The 17,545-nt window shown below is 38.4% G+C and overlaps 2 protein-coding genes across 2 annotated transcripts; both read right to left on the bottom strand.

Moving 5' to 3' along the window:
* Positions 1-504: 504 nt before the first annotated feature.
* On the bottom strand, positions 505-5,622 carry LOC134511951 (transthyretin-like). Its single transcript, XM_063326775.1, has 4 exons — positions 5,467-5,622; positions 3,933-4,063; positions 1,196-1,331; positions 505-814 (listed from the first exon to the last, which is right to left on the bottom strand). Exons 1-4 carry the CDS (start codon positions 5,533-5,535, stop codon positions 707-709), a joined length of 444 nt encoding a protein of 147 aa, XP_063182845.1. The 5' UTR covers positions 5,536-5,622; the 3' UTR covers positions 505-706.
* A 1,914-nt stretch (positions 5,623-7,536) lies between these two features.
* On the bottom strand, positions 7,537-15,549 carry LOC134510757 (transthyretin). The gene is made up of 4 exons (XM_063323990.1): positions 15,393-15,549; positions 14,488-14,627; positions 9,697-9,832; positions 7,537-7,820 (listed from the first exon to the last, which is right to left on the bottom strand). Exons 1-4 carry the CDS (start codon positions 15,459-15,461, stop codon positions 7,713-7,715), a joined length of 453 nt encoding a protein of 150 aa, XP_063180060.1. The 5' UTR covers positions 15,462-15,549; the 3' UTR covers positions 7,537-7,712.
* Between the last annotated feature and the right edge of the window lie 1,996 nt (positions 15,550-17,545).

Below are 17,545 nucleotides of genomic sequence, written 5' to 3'. Positions count from 1 at the left end.
GGTATTTGCAGAATTTTGTGAAAATACATGAATAAACTTCAAGTGTGTTTCATGAATATACTTTTCTACAACACTGCCTTGATAGTGTCACCAGTTATAATATATTGGCAAGCAGGCATTTTAAGTATGTGTAGCATCCTTATATGCTATTATACCTTGCCTTCACTTTTAGGATGCTTTTGCTTTACATCTTAAAAATCAGAATGGGGTGGTGAGTTTATCTGGTGATTATGTGGGGCCCTGTAATCCCATGTGACTTCGTCTGTTGTGGGCTTCAGTAATAAAGTATAGATGGTGGTAGGTGGTGGATTGCATTTCCTGTGTGCTTACTTTTCACGAGATAACCTTTCAGGTGTGTTTTGTTCGCTTCCTTTGCAAGAAGGAATGTAGTCTATTAACTTCATGGAAGACTTTGGTTTATTCTCAGAATCCCGGTAATGGAGTTTCAATGCATTTTTTCTAAGCTTAATGTGTTTTTTCAAACCCTAAACTTTTATTCAGAAGAGCAATACAGAATACTTTTATTCAGAAGACCATTTGAAAACAAAGTCAACACATATTCTTCCTAAAGTTAGCAAAATGAATAAACGACTGTTAGTGTTTTACTATGAAATCTAAAGCTGTTGATAACAGTGAGAAACCAAGTTCTTATTATTTATGGAAATTTTAATTTACACATCTAAATTTTCATGCTTAATTTCAGCTTCTATTCCACTGGCTCACTAACTACTGCTGTAGTGGCGTAAGAAAAGGGACTGAGGACAACAGCAATGGAGTAATGTCGATAACCAGCATCATTAGCTGTGAAAACCACCTGGAAAAAAAAAATACAAGAAAAATGAGAAGGCATGAAAACCCTTTTCCCAAGGGACTTGACAGAGTACTCCACCTGTTCTACCTCAGGTGTCTAGAAATAGTCACAGACAGAATCACAGGCTTAAGTAGAGGTAGAAGGATGGAAAACCTCTGTAATTAATGCATCTAAGAGCTTAGTGAGAGTTACAGGGAAGCTAGTAACTGTGTTCTCTCATGAGTATGTTGTTACAAAGCTTCAAGACTGTGGATTTAAAGTGTTACTGTGAAAATATTTTAAAGTGAAAAGGAAGTTCAAAACGTGCAATTACTAATTGAAGCCTAGACATATAAAATATCTTTACTCTTTGCAACAAAAGTAAAGGAGAGAATGAATACTCACATCAGCATGGTGATGGAAGGGATTCAAGCCCAGTTTCTTCCAGTATGAGGCTGTGTCAAGCTCAATCTTGTATACTCCTGTTACAAATTGTTCTTTAGTTGTGAGCTCATGGAACTCTCCGTTGTCATTGGTTTGTCTGTGTGATGGCAGAAGAATCCACTTTTATATTTCGGTTAAAAGCCTGAGGAAAATGCAGTTCTTAGCAATTGAACTTGAGCGATGTTGTGTAGCTCAAGTAATATGATGAATACTCCTATTGATCTGCAGTGGCTTACGTCCATCTGTATTATGGATGCTTCAGAGCTTATCTTGGCATTCGCTACTTCCATGATCGCCACAGCAGATGGCTGCCTGCCATGTCACTACTCTGCATGGTTTGGGCGTGAGCCAAAAGCTGGCATTATTGTTCACAGACTCTTGGCAGGTTCTTGGAGTTAATTAAATGAACCCAGTCAGAGGGAAAAGTTCACCACTGCTGTAAGCAATGTGGAAGCTCCACAATGCACTTAGTGTGCAAATAAATAGGGTCAACTCTCTTGATTTTTCCATCGTTTTCTTACTTATTTAAATGTATTGAGTTGTTTTACCAGTATGAATATTTTTTACAGTTCGCTATCTGAAATTTGAGATCCGCTATTTGAAGTGATGGTAGGTCAGCCAACAGTGTAGACTGTGGAATTCCCTGTTGTCTGTATTGATCAGTTGCTTTTTCCATCCTCAACAAACAGACGGTTTTGTTTGATCTGAAGATGCTATCAGTGCTCTCTGAGACCATAGTGCTGACTTGAAACTACAGACCCCTGAAGGCCAACTGATTTGGGGTTCCAGAACCAATATTGAATGCTGTGTCTCAGACATGTCTCTTGGATGAGACCTATTTCTGTGAAACAAGTTATATAATACCAGGTTTTTGATTGGGTTGGTTATCCACAAATAACAGTGCTGCTACTGCCTGATTTTAGTAGTCACAAACCACTGTTTTGTGTTCTATCTGCCAAATCTTTTTCTGAACATATTTTATTCAAATTGCATGTGGGGAAAAATAATTATTTTATGTCATTGTCCAGTGCATTACTTAGGATTTATGTTTTAATGTAGCTTAGAACTATGAAGTCAGAACACCATTTGTATCTTACAAGTTATCAGATTTTTTTAATCTGTTCAAATGTCTCTATTTTTTCTTTGTCATAGATTGATCATTGTTAGACTACTGTTCATTTTACTAATAAGCTTTCTCAGCTAAAACCAAACATATCTCTAACTGAGAACAGTTATTTCAGAATCTCTTGCTATCATTCAATTATTTACAAATTAAAAAGGGGAGGTTGATTTAGTATTATCATGACTTCTGCATACCTCATCTAAAGGTTACTTTGCTCTTTCTTTCAAATGTTAAGTATGTTTTTAAGGCTTCAGTCAATATCTAGCTGTTCAGCTGAGTATCTTTATATAAAATCCCTAAAATCAGATTTGAAGATAAGAAAACTGAACATCCTTGTAACGGAAAATTTCACGCATTTCCAGTGACAGAATATGTGTGAAGTTATCTTCTCACTTGAGGGGTGGGAGGCAATTCAAGTAGGACAACATGAATAGATTGTTCTTCCCCACCTTGTACAAATCTGTGTGGCCTTCACTGTAGCTATATTTTTCAAGGATGTGTATGAGAGCACTGTTGCTTCTGCTGGCCCACTGCTCTATGACACCAAGGAGTCACTTACCTACAGTTTCTCATGGACTTTCTAGAAATGCGTCTGAGTCTGGGATCCCACTATTGAAATTTCTGCACTATGCCAGCTTTGGCCCTTATGAGCCCTATCTCATTTTTTTAGGTAGAATGGACCATTAACAGTCCTCGAAAGATCTCCGATGAGACTTTGCAACTATCTTGAAGAGATAAGTGTGGAAGTGGGATGTTGCTTGTTGGGTAAACAATGTTCACTCTGTGTACCCACTAAGAATTTTTTTCCATTTCATTTCAGATTAAACTTTAAGTAAATTTGCTCTTGGGTTTTTAAAGTGTTGAGATATACTAAAATTGAGGACAATTTCAAAATAAGTCATCTACATTTGAAATTCTACAGTTGTATTTTTTAAAAAGACATGGTAGTATTTAAATATCTGGGAGAATTATTTTTTTTCTATTTATTTATTTAAGATGTAATTGCTTCTCTGGGAGAGGAGGTGAGAATGCTTTATCCCTATTTTTTTTTTCCTTTTGGCTGATTCCTTTTCTTGAAGCAAAAAAGGCTATCAATTATGATGTGATATATGTTGAAAACAGTTCTGTGTTTTCTTTTTAAAGATGTAGTGTTGTATGAAATGAAAATCCATTTAGAAAGAAGTAAAATAGCCAATAAAGGTAGGATTCTCAACCAGAGTCTTAGTTTCAAACAAACTAAAAGAGTCTGTCTGATTCTTCTGGTAAGAATACAGCAGTTCATTGGTGGCTACTAAAAAGTAATACAATCCTTTGTAATGAAATTGAAGAGAAGGGATTATTGAATTAAAGGATAATTTAAAATACTTTCTTCTGCTCACAGTAATTATAAAGCATTAAAAAACATTTTGGTAGTTGAAGCTGTAGTACAGTTTCCAGCAGATTCATTCAATAGTATGTTATCTTCCCTCTGAGTAAAAGAAACCTGTTTGTTAGAGAATGTGAAACTGTTTTTTCAATTTTGACCTCTTCCCACTACCTTTCCCTTCTTTCACTCATTATTTTGGTACGACTTACTTTGAATTTAACAGTTCCCAAGATCCGTCTGCAGCTTCTTTATATAACTTAACTGGAACATTTTGAGCTGGACTTCCTCGGACTGAATCCAGAATTTTTATAAAGAGAGGATGCTTGGAGTCAACAGAGTCCTTCAGGTAGGAAGAGAGAATTTTTATGTTGTAAGAAAGGCAAGCAATAGTGTGTAATAAAGCAATAAGAAACATAATTCTTTAGATCTACAGAATATATCATATTTTCTTCAACAAGATCACTGTGTACTGAAGAAATACAGCCTAAAGCTTTCTGTGGGCTGGATACAGTGGAACTGGGGAGGAAGATGTCAGGGGGAGTGTAGCCACGTGTGCTGGGGAGGCACCGTGACTGTGTGTGAGAACATATTTCTGTTTTTTCTTTGTCACGGCTTAGCTACACATCGTCTCCAGCACGAAGTTGTAACTAAATTGTGACCTCAACAGGAAATAATGAAATCATCAAAGGTAGTAGGAATATTTAAAAATCTGGCAACTCTTCCTTTGTATTTTGAAGTGGCAATTTGAGCACAGCTTTCTGGATTGGAGAGCCTCTGATGTCTTGTTGCCGTAGAGTTATCCTAATTCTGTTGTAAACCTGATAAGTACCACGTATGGACTCTCTCCTAACACCATGTTGGATCAGATTTGTCAGCCCTTGGCAGCTATGCAGGGATAGGAGAGGAAAACCTCCCTCCAAAGATGGGATGGCTGTAGTTTCACTCCCAATATTTTCATCACAAGCAATGGTTATGCCCTGTTGTTTTACCTATTCAAAGGTAGAGTTGAATCAGGCCTTTGACCATCCATTACCTAATTCTGTAAGTGCAAAGTAAGACAGAGCTTTGTGGAAGGTGCTAATCAAGGGTGCTCTCAAAATAGCAATTGTTGATTTCCATTTAATCACTGCAAATTGAATTGTGATGTAGATGTTAAAGACTAAGAGCCCTCTCTTAGATCCCCTCTTACAGCCTGTGATGTACTGAACTTCCCATAGGCCAGGAACCCTGCCCTGTGTCACACCAGTGTATTGGCATGTGTCTATTCCACCTGCACGCCCTGAGTCCTCAGGCTCCCTTTCTGGAACGCATAGGCTCCTCGCTACTGTTTCTTTTGAGACATTGAGAAGGGAATCCATTCTTCTCCATGGATCTCGCAATAGGAAATGAGATCCCACACAACAGGAGCTTGTTTATTGTGTTATAAGAGCTATTAGTTACTTTTCAACTGGCCCAAGGCTTTTGTGTAGGGATTTATTTTTTTCCTTTCTTCCTTTACATTGTTTTTCATGTAGTCACTGAGTCTAATGAAAAGTAGTCACTAGAGAAGGAGAAAGAAGGACCAGAAAAAGAACAGTAGGAGAGAACTGTAGTCAATGCATACCATAAAATCAAAATAATTGCAATAAAATGGAATATTCTATTTTCATTTACACTAATTAAAGTATACAAAAAAAGGGGAGGGGGGGAAGAAAAAGCTGGAACTATATCCATAGGAAGGACCTCAATTCCTGAGACACTTACCGGTGATGCAGCTTCGGAGAAAAATGCCAGGCCAGCTAAGAAAACAAGAAATACAGAATGAAAAGCCATTTTGCCTACAACTAGGAAGTCTCAGTGTCAGCAAGTCGAAACTGGTGGGATCCGTGATTTTTATATCAAGGCCTCTAAAATGAGTCTGCTTATCAGAAAACCCATATGACTTTCAACATGCCAATTCATCCTATTGACTTAGTAAACAATGAGAAAATGAGTAACCCATACAAACATGAACCTTGTCTGGAAAAATAAGTCTCTTCTGTCATTGCCTATGGAAATATTGTGAATATTGCCTAGCTCAACTGCAATGATGTATTTTCTTGGAAACAATATCTATTCTGTTTTATTTTTCTCTTTTTATTGAGGAATGGTGCTGTGTAGTTCTCATAGTTGAGAGAAATACAAATTTCTTGTCAACTCAGCAATTTCAGTATCAGTGAGAATTTCTCTGTGGTTATAGCTTGGCTGTGGTGGCCTCCCCCCCACCTCTGACAAAAGAGAAGTGGATAATATGTGGGCTAACTAATTATCTTATGCATTCCCTTGAACGAAAAATATGTTACTTTTGGTTTCCAGCATGATAACTAGATACCTACGTACCCATTTCTGGAGCCGAGTTAAACAGTGGTTTAAGTCTTGTCACTTTGCTTAGATTCAGTACAAGCTCAGGACTTGCCCTGTACAACTGCAAGTCAGCCCCCACCAGAAGCATCTGCTTCGTTTTAGGGAAATGTTACCTCTTGAAATGAAACTTCGTCTTTCTGATCTTAGGTCAGACACACGTGTGTACACTCTCTTAGTAGGTTTATCCTGTCCTCAGGTAGATGACTACATGCAGAGCATTTTTTTTGGTGTTGTTTTTCTTTTTAATGATTACACTTGTATGAACATATTTACGTCAAATTTTGAGGGCTACGCATAGGCCACTGGAAATCAAACTTACTGGTTTTCAAGCTCTAGGAATAGCAAGATCCCATGAGATCTGTGTGCTTTAAGTTGGGAGCTGTGTTGGAACTATTTGCACTGCTTACAAGAGTTGCGTAACCGAGGTAGTGTCCAGAAATCAGGGAAAAAAGTAACCAAACAGTGATACATTAAAGGCAAGCTTTTGTAATTGGTGAATTCACTTGGTGTGCAGTCATCCCAGCAGGCTCTGGGTGTAGAGATAAACTCCCAAGGTCAATGGCAGATGAGTGCCAGTGGTTTCTGAATGGCATGGTTTCAGTAACAATCTCTGTAGTTTCTGTTACCCATTAAGTAACAATTTTTCTGCTTCAGGATGTTTTAAATGCAATCAGACTACAGAAATCACTGTTAAAGCCCTCAAACTCCTTGGTCAGTTTATCAACAACGTTACTTGAATCATAGTCACTCTACAGCTTATCTTTTTCTGTTTCTAAAAATAGGAAGGGACTATTAAGATGATGCGTCTATTTTAGGACTTTTTTTAATAATGGCTAGAGATTTGACTTCTTAGAGATTTAATTGGAATGCACCTGAATACGGTAGCCAAGTGGGTTAAAGATCAAAGTTGTTAAAAACAGCGCTAATCGAAATTGCTTTAAAACTTCCAAGATTGATTGAGCAGCAAACTTTCCTCTTGAAGCCATTAAGTGTTGAGGTTTACCTGAAGTTTTAAGTAAGGGTACACAGATTTTAACTCTTTCAGCTCTCTGGATATATATATATATTTTCCAACAATCTTTCTACATTGTTTGTTCTGCTGCTAGGTATTCAGAATTTCTCCTATTTACCCTGTGACCTAGTTGATAGTGGGATGGTCTCTTCTGTGTGTAAACTATGAGTAGCATGGATGGCATTCTTATTTTTAAGTACATGTGTTTAGTCACTTTCTTAAGGTAGCACAACTCTCTAACTTTCTTATTTTGAGCCACTGCATTTGATGAGACTTTTTTAAGGTAATGGAGGAAGACAACAGAATCAAACCAAGGGCTAATTTGCTTCCATATGCCATGCATGGCTTCCAGATGTCCTTTGCACTCGAATATCATGACACCTTTAGAGCACAATAAAACTTCACCAATAGAATCAAAACAGTTTTAAAGAAGTAACATTTTATTGACTTGTCTGAAGTTTGCCAGGTTACAAAATGAAAAAAAAACAAAACTAACGTAGCAAAAAGTTATGCATTAGCAGTAGGAAAAACCTTCCTCCTAAAAGCCTACGGTAATTCTAGCGGAGGAGGGTGCTTGCGTAATGACACTACATGTTTATTCCTGGGGATCACTGACAACAGCAGTGGTTGAATAAGAGAAAGGACTGAGGAGAGCGGCAATGGTATAGTGGCGGTGACCAGAATCATTAGCAGTGAACACCACCTGGAAAAGAGAAAACTTGTGATCACGACGAGCAATGTACATTCGAAACTTCCTTATTAAGAACTAGGAAGCACACTCTATTTCTTCTGCAGACTAATTTGCCAGTTCTGTTCAATCGATGATTTTACCCTTCTGAAGGGTCGTGCTCCCCGTTACTTTGTGATGCTCACTGAATACTGAGAAATTTGTGAGGTTTGCACCCAGGTCCATAAAGAGCCTTGGCTGTGGTGAAGCTACATGGAGCTACCTAGCACCTGAGTCAGGCAGGCATATTTCTACTTTGTGATGTGGAATGAGGGGAAGGTATCTCAAATGATTAATAAGAAAGACAGAGGGGTGAAATCCCACCTAGTGAACTTGAATACAATCTCTGTGTGAATTGTCCAAGCAAGGCAGGTGGTTGGAGTCCAAAGCTGCTTTCTGTTCTTCAGTGCTTCACTCCTGTTTTTAACACAGCTGGTGATGGGTCAGTTCTTGCACCAAAGAACTGAGTGGGTAGACTTCCCAAAACAGGGGGAGACCCTTGTCCTAAGATAATTCAAATTTGCTGCTCTCTATATCAGTCCCTGGAACTTGGGACGTCCAGTTCCCAGGAAAGTGTCACCACCTGGGTTAAGCCACCACTTTCCTTGGCTCTCTTTAGCCTAATATTTGATCCGCTTTCTTAACCATGACATACTTTCTACAAGACTAGAGAGTTCCCTCCTACATCCTGGTCCTGCCAAAGTCTAAGCTGCTGGGACGTGAGGACTGTAGGCTTCAGTTACCTTGTACACAGACAGTCATTGAACTCTGCCCGCTTCCCAGGCTTATTTGTTGACCCATGGGCTATTACATCAAAGAAAAGCATCCTCAGCAGCCTAGCTGGAACAGTCTCAAACACATGCTTTTAAGCACCTTTTGACTTGAAGCCCTTCTGTGGGCCCCAGCAACTTTCAGACATCCAAACAGTTAGGGAACCTTTTTTTTAAGATTGTTTATTTGACCTAAATGACCCAAGCTGTACCTCAGGCTTTTAGGGACCTGGGCCTCAGTGATTTGTTTTAGTCTTTCGCAGAGCTTCATAGAGTTGTGGTTTAAAATGTTTTACAACACAACCTATAGCCATTTCAGACCACTTAATTTGGGGCAACTTAGATTTAATGGCAGATTAACCCTGAATAATTTAAGCAAAACTTTTGAAACTGCTAAGTGAGTGTGGTAAGATAGAGCACACAGTAAATCAGTGTAGGGCTGAGAGCAAAGGGAGGCACAAGACACGATTATATTGCTGACCTGCTTATGAAATTTAGGTACTGATGAAAGAGCTTACTTTTCCTTTCCCACTATGATTATTTCTTTATATTTTTATGCCTTTTTTTTCTATTATGTATTTCAGTACTGATCAATATTGAAAAAAAAAAAAAAGGCACATCAGAAAGAATTTGTTTATCCTGTAATTACAAGTCATACTAGAATTCACGGATTTCCAGGTGACTGATATGAGGGAAATCCCTCTGATTAAAGAAGAGCTCATTTCCTATAAAATGAGGGGTTTTAAATCCCTATATTCCTTCAGCAATGATAAATGCAGTCTTTTTTTTTTTCTTGTTTGTTTTTTAAACACTACGTGCTTTTGAAGAATGTAGCTCTTTTTGAAAAGTGAATGGGCACGGCTTCACTTTGGAAGAGCTGTGGCAGTATTTGCAGGGAAGTTGGCTACTTCCTTTGACTTAGCCAAAGGCTATATACTGCCTTTATTTACCCAATCTTTTGTGGCAATGAACTGTTTCACCAAATTATGCTGCTCTTTCAGTATTAAAGGACTGTATTTGTTCTTTCCAGCCGATGCCACTACACAGTATATAACTTATTAGGTATATTTGCAAATACTTACATCAGCATATTCATGGAATGGGGAAAGGCCAAGTCCCTTCCAATAAGAGCTGGTGTCAAACTCAACCCTGTATATTCCTTCTACAAACTGTTCTTCTGTTGTGAGCTCATGGATCTCCCCATACTCTGTGGTTTTCCTGCAATAGTAAAATATCTACATAAGTATTTTGTACTATCATTTAAATGCTAAACAGAAACAGTCAATGTATAATATTTAATAGCAGAGGGGCTGCACAGCCTGCACTGAATTGTTTCTAATCACTTGAAATAAATCCCTCCTCCTAAGTAGTGTGTGTTTCCATTTTGCAGATCCTGTCCTTGCTACCAATTCATCCACGTACGTCACAAATCAAAGCTGGCTGGCTTTTTTTGGTCATTTCTGTTGCTACAGCAGGGATTATAGTTAAGGCTCCTCTTTTAATGTCATGTTTAAGTTGTACCAAGTGACCTCTGGAACCAAATGCTAGTGGCGTAGGAAACGGATTGTCATGATGAAAGGCAAGGTGCCAAATCTCAAATTATAATTAAACAGGGGAGAGAGATTTTAGAGGAAAATAATTTTATTCCCCTCTTATTAGCACTGAGGTTATAGGTTTTACATCTGTGCACGGGTGAATTTTTATGTGACCCTGAGTGGTAGTGTCTTGGAATAGCAATTTAGGATTACAAGATTTTATTAATTTGAATTAACAATGCCTTGGTCAAAGAGCAGGCACCTTTCCACTGGGTGCTATGTAAATGAGCAATAGGAATTCCCAGCTCAGAGAGATTATGTACTGATCGTGTAACAAAAAATATGGGTGAATGAAGTCTGGAAGCAAGAAGAAAATATAGCTGGCATTTCACCCTATTTGCTTGAAAAGGAGCAAGCTTTGTATGACAGCTTTATTTACATACTTAGCTCCTAAAGCCCATTTATATATTTTCCCACCTTTTATTTTATTTCTGATTATTTTAATCAGTTGTTTTTTTTGTTCTGCTGAAAATATTTGTATGATATTTATAGCACTTCATGGCCACATGATATAGTTGAAGGAAAAACGAAGAAAGCCTTGACTTGAAGAACTTGCCCATTTTGTGGCAAGGAGTAGCTGTCTAAGTCGAAAACAGAAAAGCTTGAGGAGGAAGAGAGGGAGGGGAGAAAGCAGTGATATGCTGCTTGTCAGAGACAGAATCAGTTATGCTATTGCAGCTTTTCTTTCACAGCCATTGCTGCCTCCTTCATCTTATTTATCAATTTTGGTTAATGGTGGTGGATGAAAAAAGTCTGAATGACAGAGCTTTTGCTTAAATTTCGCTTAAACAGGACTGAGAATCCTATGCTAATTTTCAGGTTTTCTTATATTTCAACTTTAGCACTTCTGAAGACCGACAGAAGTCTCACTGGTCCAATACACGTGAAATCAGTCAACCGTATTCTGGGTAAAGCAAACCTGTAGAGAATCCAAGCCCTGTTTGACGCGTGGCCCACAGGCAATTTGTGAAGTGTAAACATCTGTTAGATTTTAGTTTTATTACTACTTCCTGGCTTAACCTATATTGCCTGTAAATGGCCATAGGTAAAAGGATGAAGAATTCATGGGTGAGTGTCCTTGAAACAGTGAAACAGAATTGCTGAGATTCTGCAGAAGTGTTTAGACTGCAAGTCAGCGGTTCACATGCATCTGCTTGTACGTTGGATAGTCTAGGCACAAACCAATTATAAGGAAAAATGGTGTCTGCCTCAAAATGTTTGTTGAGGTAAACAAATAATTTTTAATTTAAGAAAAGTGTGGATGTAGCTTGAATGTTGCTTTCCGTAATTGATTGATGCAGAGTTGCAGATGTTAACCATCCAGAACAGCTGGGAAACTGGAAACGAGCTCACTTGAAGATTCTCACCCACTACCTGGGGTAAATGGCACTTTCTTAATTTTAGTGACTAAGTGATAGCCATTCAATGCAAGTGGTCTCACAAGCAAAACCCTTCAGCATTACTGGAGTATTGACAACCAACAGGACAGCGCGTGATTCAGAACCTGGATGGGATTAGCACAGGGCAGGGGATGCCCTGCATTCAGCCCTGGTAGCAAAACGCTACAAGTGATTCCTTCTGAACTGCCCTTGTATTTCTCTCTGAGTGGGGGAATAAATACAGTGTGGTTGCTCGTTCTTAACAGGACGTGGACTGCTAGCACCTGCTGTAAGATGGACAGTAAAGTTAAAAAAGCTGCAGCTTTCCAGCAAAAAATTTGCAAACTGCTGGTTAAGTTACTACAGCTCCAGCCTAGACCACAATCCTGATTCTCCTTTTTGCTGTCTGGACCTTAGTTGTATGCTGTGACCAGGTTAAATCTACACTGTCGTGCAATGACATTTATGAACTCTTGAGACACATACAGCAGTGAGACAGATAAACTCTGCCCTCAGATGCACGCTGCTGAGGAAATATCTGGGGAACATGAATTACTGTTTTGGATTTTTATTTTTATTTTTTAAAAAGGGTGGCTGAGGGGAATCACTTCAAATATGCTGAAGTCTTGAAGTCTCTTTTTTTTTTTTTTTTTAATATGTACAAGCTAGATCACATGAGAACTGTGGTGAATGCAACTCTTGAACTACATGACAAGACCTAGATTTCTGAAAACATGTGAGGAGTGAGAAGGTCAAAGGTAGTCATGGAAGGAGAACCCACATCACATGCTTCCCAGGTCTCCGTGCCCTAAGGCCTTCTTCAAAGTGTGTCTCAGCTCCAGTTATCTCTTCTTGCATATTTTTGGCTAGATTAATTTTGAAATAAGCCTCAATAAAGTCAGCTGTTGCTATGCTAACTTCCTTCCTGTCTTTTAAATGCTATTACTGCAAATACAATAGTTGCTTGATGCGTTTGCTTAATTCCCTAAAATGTGTTAGTAAAGTAAAAACAAACAAACAAAAAGGTAAAAAAAATGTAAAAAAATAACTTTTATAGACATTTGTACAAAATGTAACTTTGCCATATGCATTTGCTAGGTACTGTAACTTAAAAATATTATTAACCTGACAGGAATAGTTACAGATTGTGTTCCTTGACTGCATTCCGATTTTCATGTTATTTAATGGAGAAACTCTGGTTTTCCCAGACAAAAAAAACTGCAACCACGTGTGAAGAAACAATTCAAACACGTGTCATCAGCTAAATGGTATTGCTGAAAGCAGCCTTGGTTAAGGTGCAAGTCAAGGGAAAAGTCAAAAACTTTGCCTGCAATGAGAACGGTGGTTTGGTGTTCCTCCACTGCCTTCCCACAACAAAATGCTTCTCACTTGGCTAAGGTTAATCCTCTCAATTTATATTTAAAAAGTGATTTGATTTTCGCAGGGGTGTACTGACCTGAAGTGTCAAAAGAACTTGGCTAAGAAGAACGGTGGGTTTTGTCTCCTTGGGCTTGTTGAGAGTAGCGTTGCAAACTGAACAAGAAAATGTTGTTATGCCCCAAAAAGTGAGGGCTTTTAACACTGATGTTACATTTGTCTTATTCCTCTGTAAATTCTATTTTATATTACTTGTTCAAGAGCACTTGATGAAACATTTGAAATAATCTGGGTTTCCTAATAATGGCAGAAATACTCACTAAGGACAAGACATTGTCCTTGTCTCCACTTCCCTTGAAAACATGTCATTTCTTATGAGGTTTTTCTGTTAAAGTATATAAATCCATTCCAAGAGTGATTTGTTTCTAGATTAACACTCAGCATTTGGGAGTGGAGGAGTTTATTTCTCCTTTAATCTCCTAACCTTTTTGTTCCTTTTCAATGGGGAAAAGTATTTTTTGTTTTGAGTTTCATAAAAAGAAACCCTTTGGGTGGAGAGAAAGGTATCTCTCTTCTTATAGTCTTGTCCTCTGTTTCTTTCTGCAGCTTTTATGTAAATCATGCTATAAAAATCCTAGTACAGTTTGGATGCCCTGGTGGCTCCTGTCCATGGTTGTGCTTGTCATTCTGTGCTTGAATATCCTGTTGTTACTAGAGATTTCCCTTGATTTATTTAAAAATCTCATTTAATGAGTTGTTGCAATGAAACTTAAAGCCTTGAATAACTCACCCATTTGAGTTTTAGTAAACTGTATTCCCCCGTTACCCATATTTTTTCCCCACAGACTGAAGGTAGTAGTATTATTGCCTGCCCCTTAGTGATGTTCTGAGGATGCTTTGTAAGTTTTAAGCTGTCTTTCTAGCAAAAGCCATGCTGATCTATAGAAACGACCACAAACAAATGCTAAGATTGTGCTTCTGTGTTTTGTTACAATAGGACTTCTTAAAACTTTCTGGTCAAGGAGTTTCTTCCAACCAGCACGTTTGTTACACAGAAGACTAACATGCTAATTATTTGCATGAGTACGGACAAAGCTTACAGAGAGGATTTTGTGTGTGACTGCTGAAAATAAAGCTTTATATCCATTGCATATAAAGACGCTAGGTTAGTCTGTGTATTACCTAGAAAATTCTGGTAAATAGGTTTTTATTTTTTTTTCTTTTTATAGAAAGGAAAGATAATACCGATGCTAGGAGAAAAATTATTTATTAAACCTATTCCTTTATAAAGATAAGATGAGCATCTCAACATGTTTTTGCAATTAGCATGTATTTCAGTCATGGTTAAGTTCCACATGAATCTGACGGGGTTTAGACCTGAATTCACATGCTGTTAACAGGGATCGTGTGAGAGATGTGCTAGAAAACATATTGCTTTTTTCATCAGAGCTCTGTTCCCTTTACTTCTCAATTGTTTGCGCAAGGCACCTTGAAAACGGCTCCATAAGACCATGTAACTTACCCAGTAGCAAAGTCCTGCCAGCTTCCATCTGCAGCCTTTTTAAAGACTTTAACAGCTACGTTAGCTGCAGGACTTCCTCTGACTGCATCCAGCACTTTCACCATGAGAGGGCATTTGGAATCAACAGAGCCATGGGAGACCTTGAGGAAAGCAGGAGAGATTGTATAGGAGCTGTTCACCAGCTCTGCAAAAGCCTTCTTTCAAAGAAAAGGTTGATTCTTATTGCAGAATTAACATTGACTTAAAAGCAAGTTCTTTGCCAAAAGGAATTCAAAGGTAGTTTGCAAACATCTGTTTCTCACAGCAGAGTACCTTAGAGCTTTATAGTGATCACTTTATTACACACACAAAGAGATTGCTTGATAAATATTTAGAATTGCACATGGCCCTGGGAAAATGTTAATAAGAACACCTTTTTAATGAGGTCACAAATAAGGAAGTAGTAAATTATTGTAAGTGCAGGCAGAGTATGTTAGCCTAGGAAGCCAACAAATAAATACCTATTACATCCCTAGGGCTGAAAGAATATTTGTTTCTTAAGCTTCATTACGCTATAAGGAACACTTAGTCATACTTTTAGTGCTCTAGAGAAGCACTTGTTTGGTGAAGAAGGTAAAGCTACCTCTATACTAAAGATACAGGATTTGAGTCACGAACTGACAGAAACAGAAATAAAAGGTCACACCTGCTAGGTCCCTGACCTTTCCTTAATATCCTAAAATAGATGGGTAAATGTCAAAAACGTTTTAAGAATTCTGAAGAAGCTACTTAAAAAATGGTAGTAAAATAACACTCCAGCAAAGCCTAATGGTTATAGAACTTCATGGATGAGAAGGATGCTAGTCATGTAGAAAATCTAGCTTATCATTCTTGTAATGATTGAGTTTGAATAAAAGGAGACTCACCAGTGGTGCAGCTTCAGAGAAAAATACCAGTCCAGCTAAGAAAACAAAGAGCACAGAGTGAAAGGCCATTCTGCTTGCTGTTAGTGAGCCTTGGTGCCAGCAGCTAGGAGCTGAGAGGATTTGGGATTTTATACCCAATCCTACAACAAAACAGGCTGCTTATTGGGTGCCCATATGACTCCAAATCTGCTGATTCTGATTATTTGCTTAGTACACGGTCCAATCCTAGAGTCAGTCCATGAATAGCACTGCCATTGCAGTCAATGGAAGGACCGCAGGATCACTAGAGCAAAGAGAATAAGTAACGGACACAAACATGACCCTTGCCTGGGGAGATTAGGCTCGTAGAAAGCCCTCCACAAAATAATGTAAATGACCTTTGTTTGCCCAGAAATCCAACCAGTTCTAGGAGACCTTCTTTACCTTGCCCTCAGGTTGTGCACGATAATGCCACAATGCTTTCTCAGTGCCTGCTCCATGTTTCTTCTCAATGTATTCAATGCTTCTGAAGATCAGTTCCCGTATATAGATGCAGACTCAGTATATGGGTGATAGAGCTTGTTCGTTGTCTGACTCAAGCAGTGGTAATGGTCCATGCTGGGAGACAGATTCCCAAGCAGTTCCCCTGCTTGTTGAAAAGGAGCAATGTTTCTTTTTGAAGAAACTATCTCTTTGATAGGATCTGACAACTTCTGCCTCTCCCCAGAAGTTCCTAAGGATTCATCTTGCCTAATCTTCAGGTAGACATTGAGGTTTCCTCTTGTCACTGGGAAGACATCTGGAGACTTCTGTCCCCTTGGGAAGATAACAATCTCAGAAAAGTGAAATGCTAGTCAACTAGCATAGACAGGTAGCACCTTTCATCATCTAGCTAATGTTCTACTTGCCACACTCTGATTATACTGGAAATGTTATTATGCTCTGAAATGTACATTTAAGTAAGAGGTTTTTCAGGGGTGGACTCGGCCCCAACCTAAATTGGAGGGGAGAAGATGTCAACTGTGGGACTAGGCATGGTGTAGATGGGTTTCTACAGCTGCATCATGCAAAAAATGTCCATAACGTACGCTGTGCTAGTTGAGAGACAAAGAAACAGCCCTGGTTGGCATTTCCTTCTCCCTGTGTCCTAAAAAACCCTGAGTCTACACTTCTGTTCTCAGGAGTTGGCACACTTAGTTTTTACTGATTTCATAGTATTCTAACAAAAAGCAATTTTGCCTCTCAACTTGAATAGGATTATGATGAAGGTCTTAGGGAGAAGTCATGGACGGTATTCTCCAGTGGCTTTCATGCCTTCAGGCTGCTTTATGCAGTTGTTCTCTTTCGGCAAAGTTGGTTTTTGAAAAAAATCTATATTACAGTAATCTCCTGAACTGGAACCAAACTGCCCTTTGTACTTACAGCAAAGCAGGCTGATACGTAGGTAGCATTCTGTGCTCACTTTCCATGCACATAAAAGTCAAAGCAAGATGCCCAGCTGTAAAAAATCATGCTGCAATCTAGTGCTTGAGGGTTGTATTCAGATCTTGAAAAGATAAACACTGCTCTTAGATCTGTTCATCGACACTTTACTTCATTATTTTGCTCTCATTGATTGTAAATATTTCTTGGAAGCAGTACAGCTTTGTATGTCAGAAAGAGAATTTATCTGTATTCTAGCAGACTGCCCTGTCATTTGCTATCAGATGTTCTGCAAGGAAATAATCCCAAAGCTAATTCCTGTGTGTGAAATTGCTCTTCTATGGGAGAATGACTTCAAAAAATAATTATTTTTCCTAGGTTTTCCTGTAAGGTAGGAGTTTCTGAAAAATCAGTTCTACAGGGATAGTATATTTCAGCTGTCCATATTATCTATTTTACTTTCTTCTTTTATAACATTGACATTTTGGCAGCTGGTTTTTAAAGTAAATAAGGAGCATGGAAAATTCTAACCCCAAATATAAGTTGTTTGGGGTTTTTTTCTTGTTCTTCATTTGCTGTTTTTCTCAACTCTTGCCATCCCATTCATAGCCTAGATAGGGATTCTTTGACTATTATCAGAGCCACCGTTTTGAAGGGAAATTAGACTTTGTGTATTTGTGAATCTCTATTCACGCATTTTGCAAGTAAATAGATTGTTTCTGTAAGTCCTAAGATACGAGTGGACTCAGTGA

Source organism: Chroicocephalus ridibundus, chromosome 2, assembly GCF_963924245.1.
Source record: "Chroicocephalus ridibundus chromosome 2, bChrRid1.1, whole genome shotgun sequence".
NCBI lineage: Eukaryota > Metazoa > Chordata > Aves > Charadriiformes > Laridae > Chroicocephalus > Chroicocephalus ridibundus.
The sequence above is the reverse complement of the archived record's forward strand: the minus strand, read 5'-3'. Positions and strand labels throughout refer to the sequence as shown.

Coding starts and splice junctions, on each gene's coding strand:
- LOC134511951 (XM_063326775.1), bottom strand. CDS start 5,535: ATGGCTTTTCATTCTGTATTTCTTGTTTTCTTAGCTGGCCTGGCATTT. Junction 4,064..5,466: donor TCTCCGAAGCTGCATCACCG/GTAAGTGTCTCA, acceptor TCCTACCTGAAG/GACTCTGTTGACTCCAAGCA. Junction 1,332..3,932: donor TGGGAACTGTTAAATTCAAA/GTAAGTCGTACC, acceptor GCCATCACACAG/ACAAACCAATGACAACGGAG.
- LOC134510757 (XM_063323990.1), bottom strand. CDS start 15,461: ATGGCCTTTCACTCTGTGCTCTTTGTTTTCTTAGCTGGACTGGTATTT. Junction 14,628..15,392: donor TCTCTGAAGCTGCACCACTG/GTGAGTCTCCTT, acceptor GCTTTCCTCAAG/GTCTCCCATGGCTCTGTTGA. Junction 7,821..9,696: donor CATTCCATGAATATGCTGAT/GTAAGTATTTGC, acceptor TCTCTTTTCCAG/GTGGTGTTCACTGCTAATGA.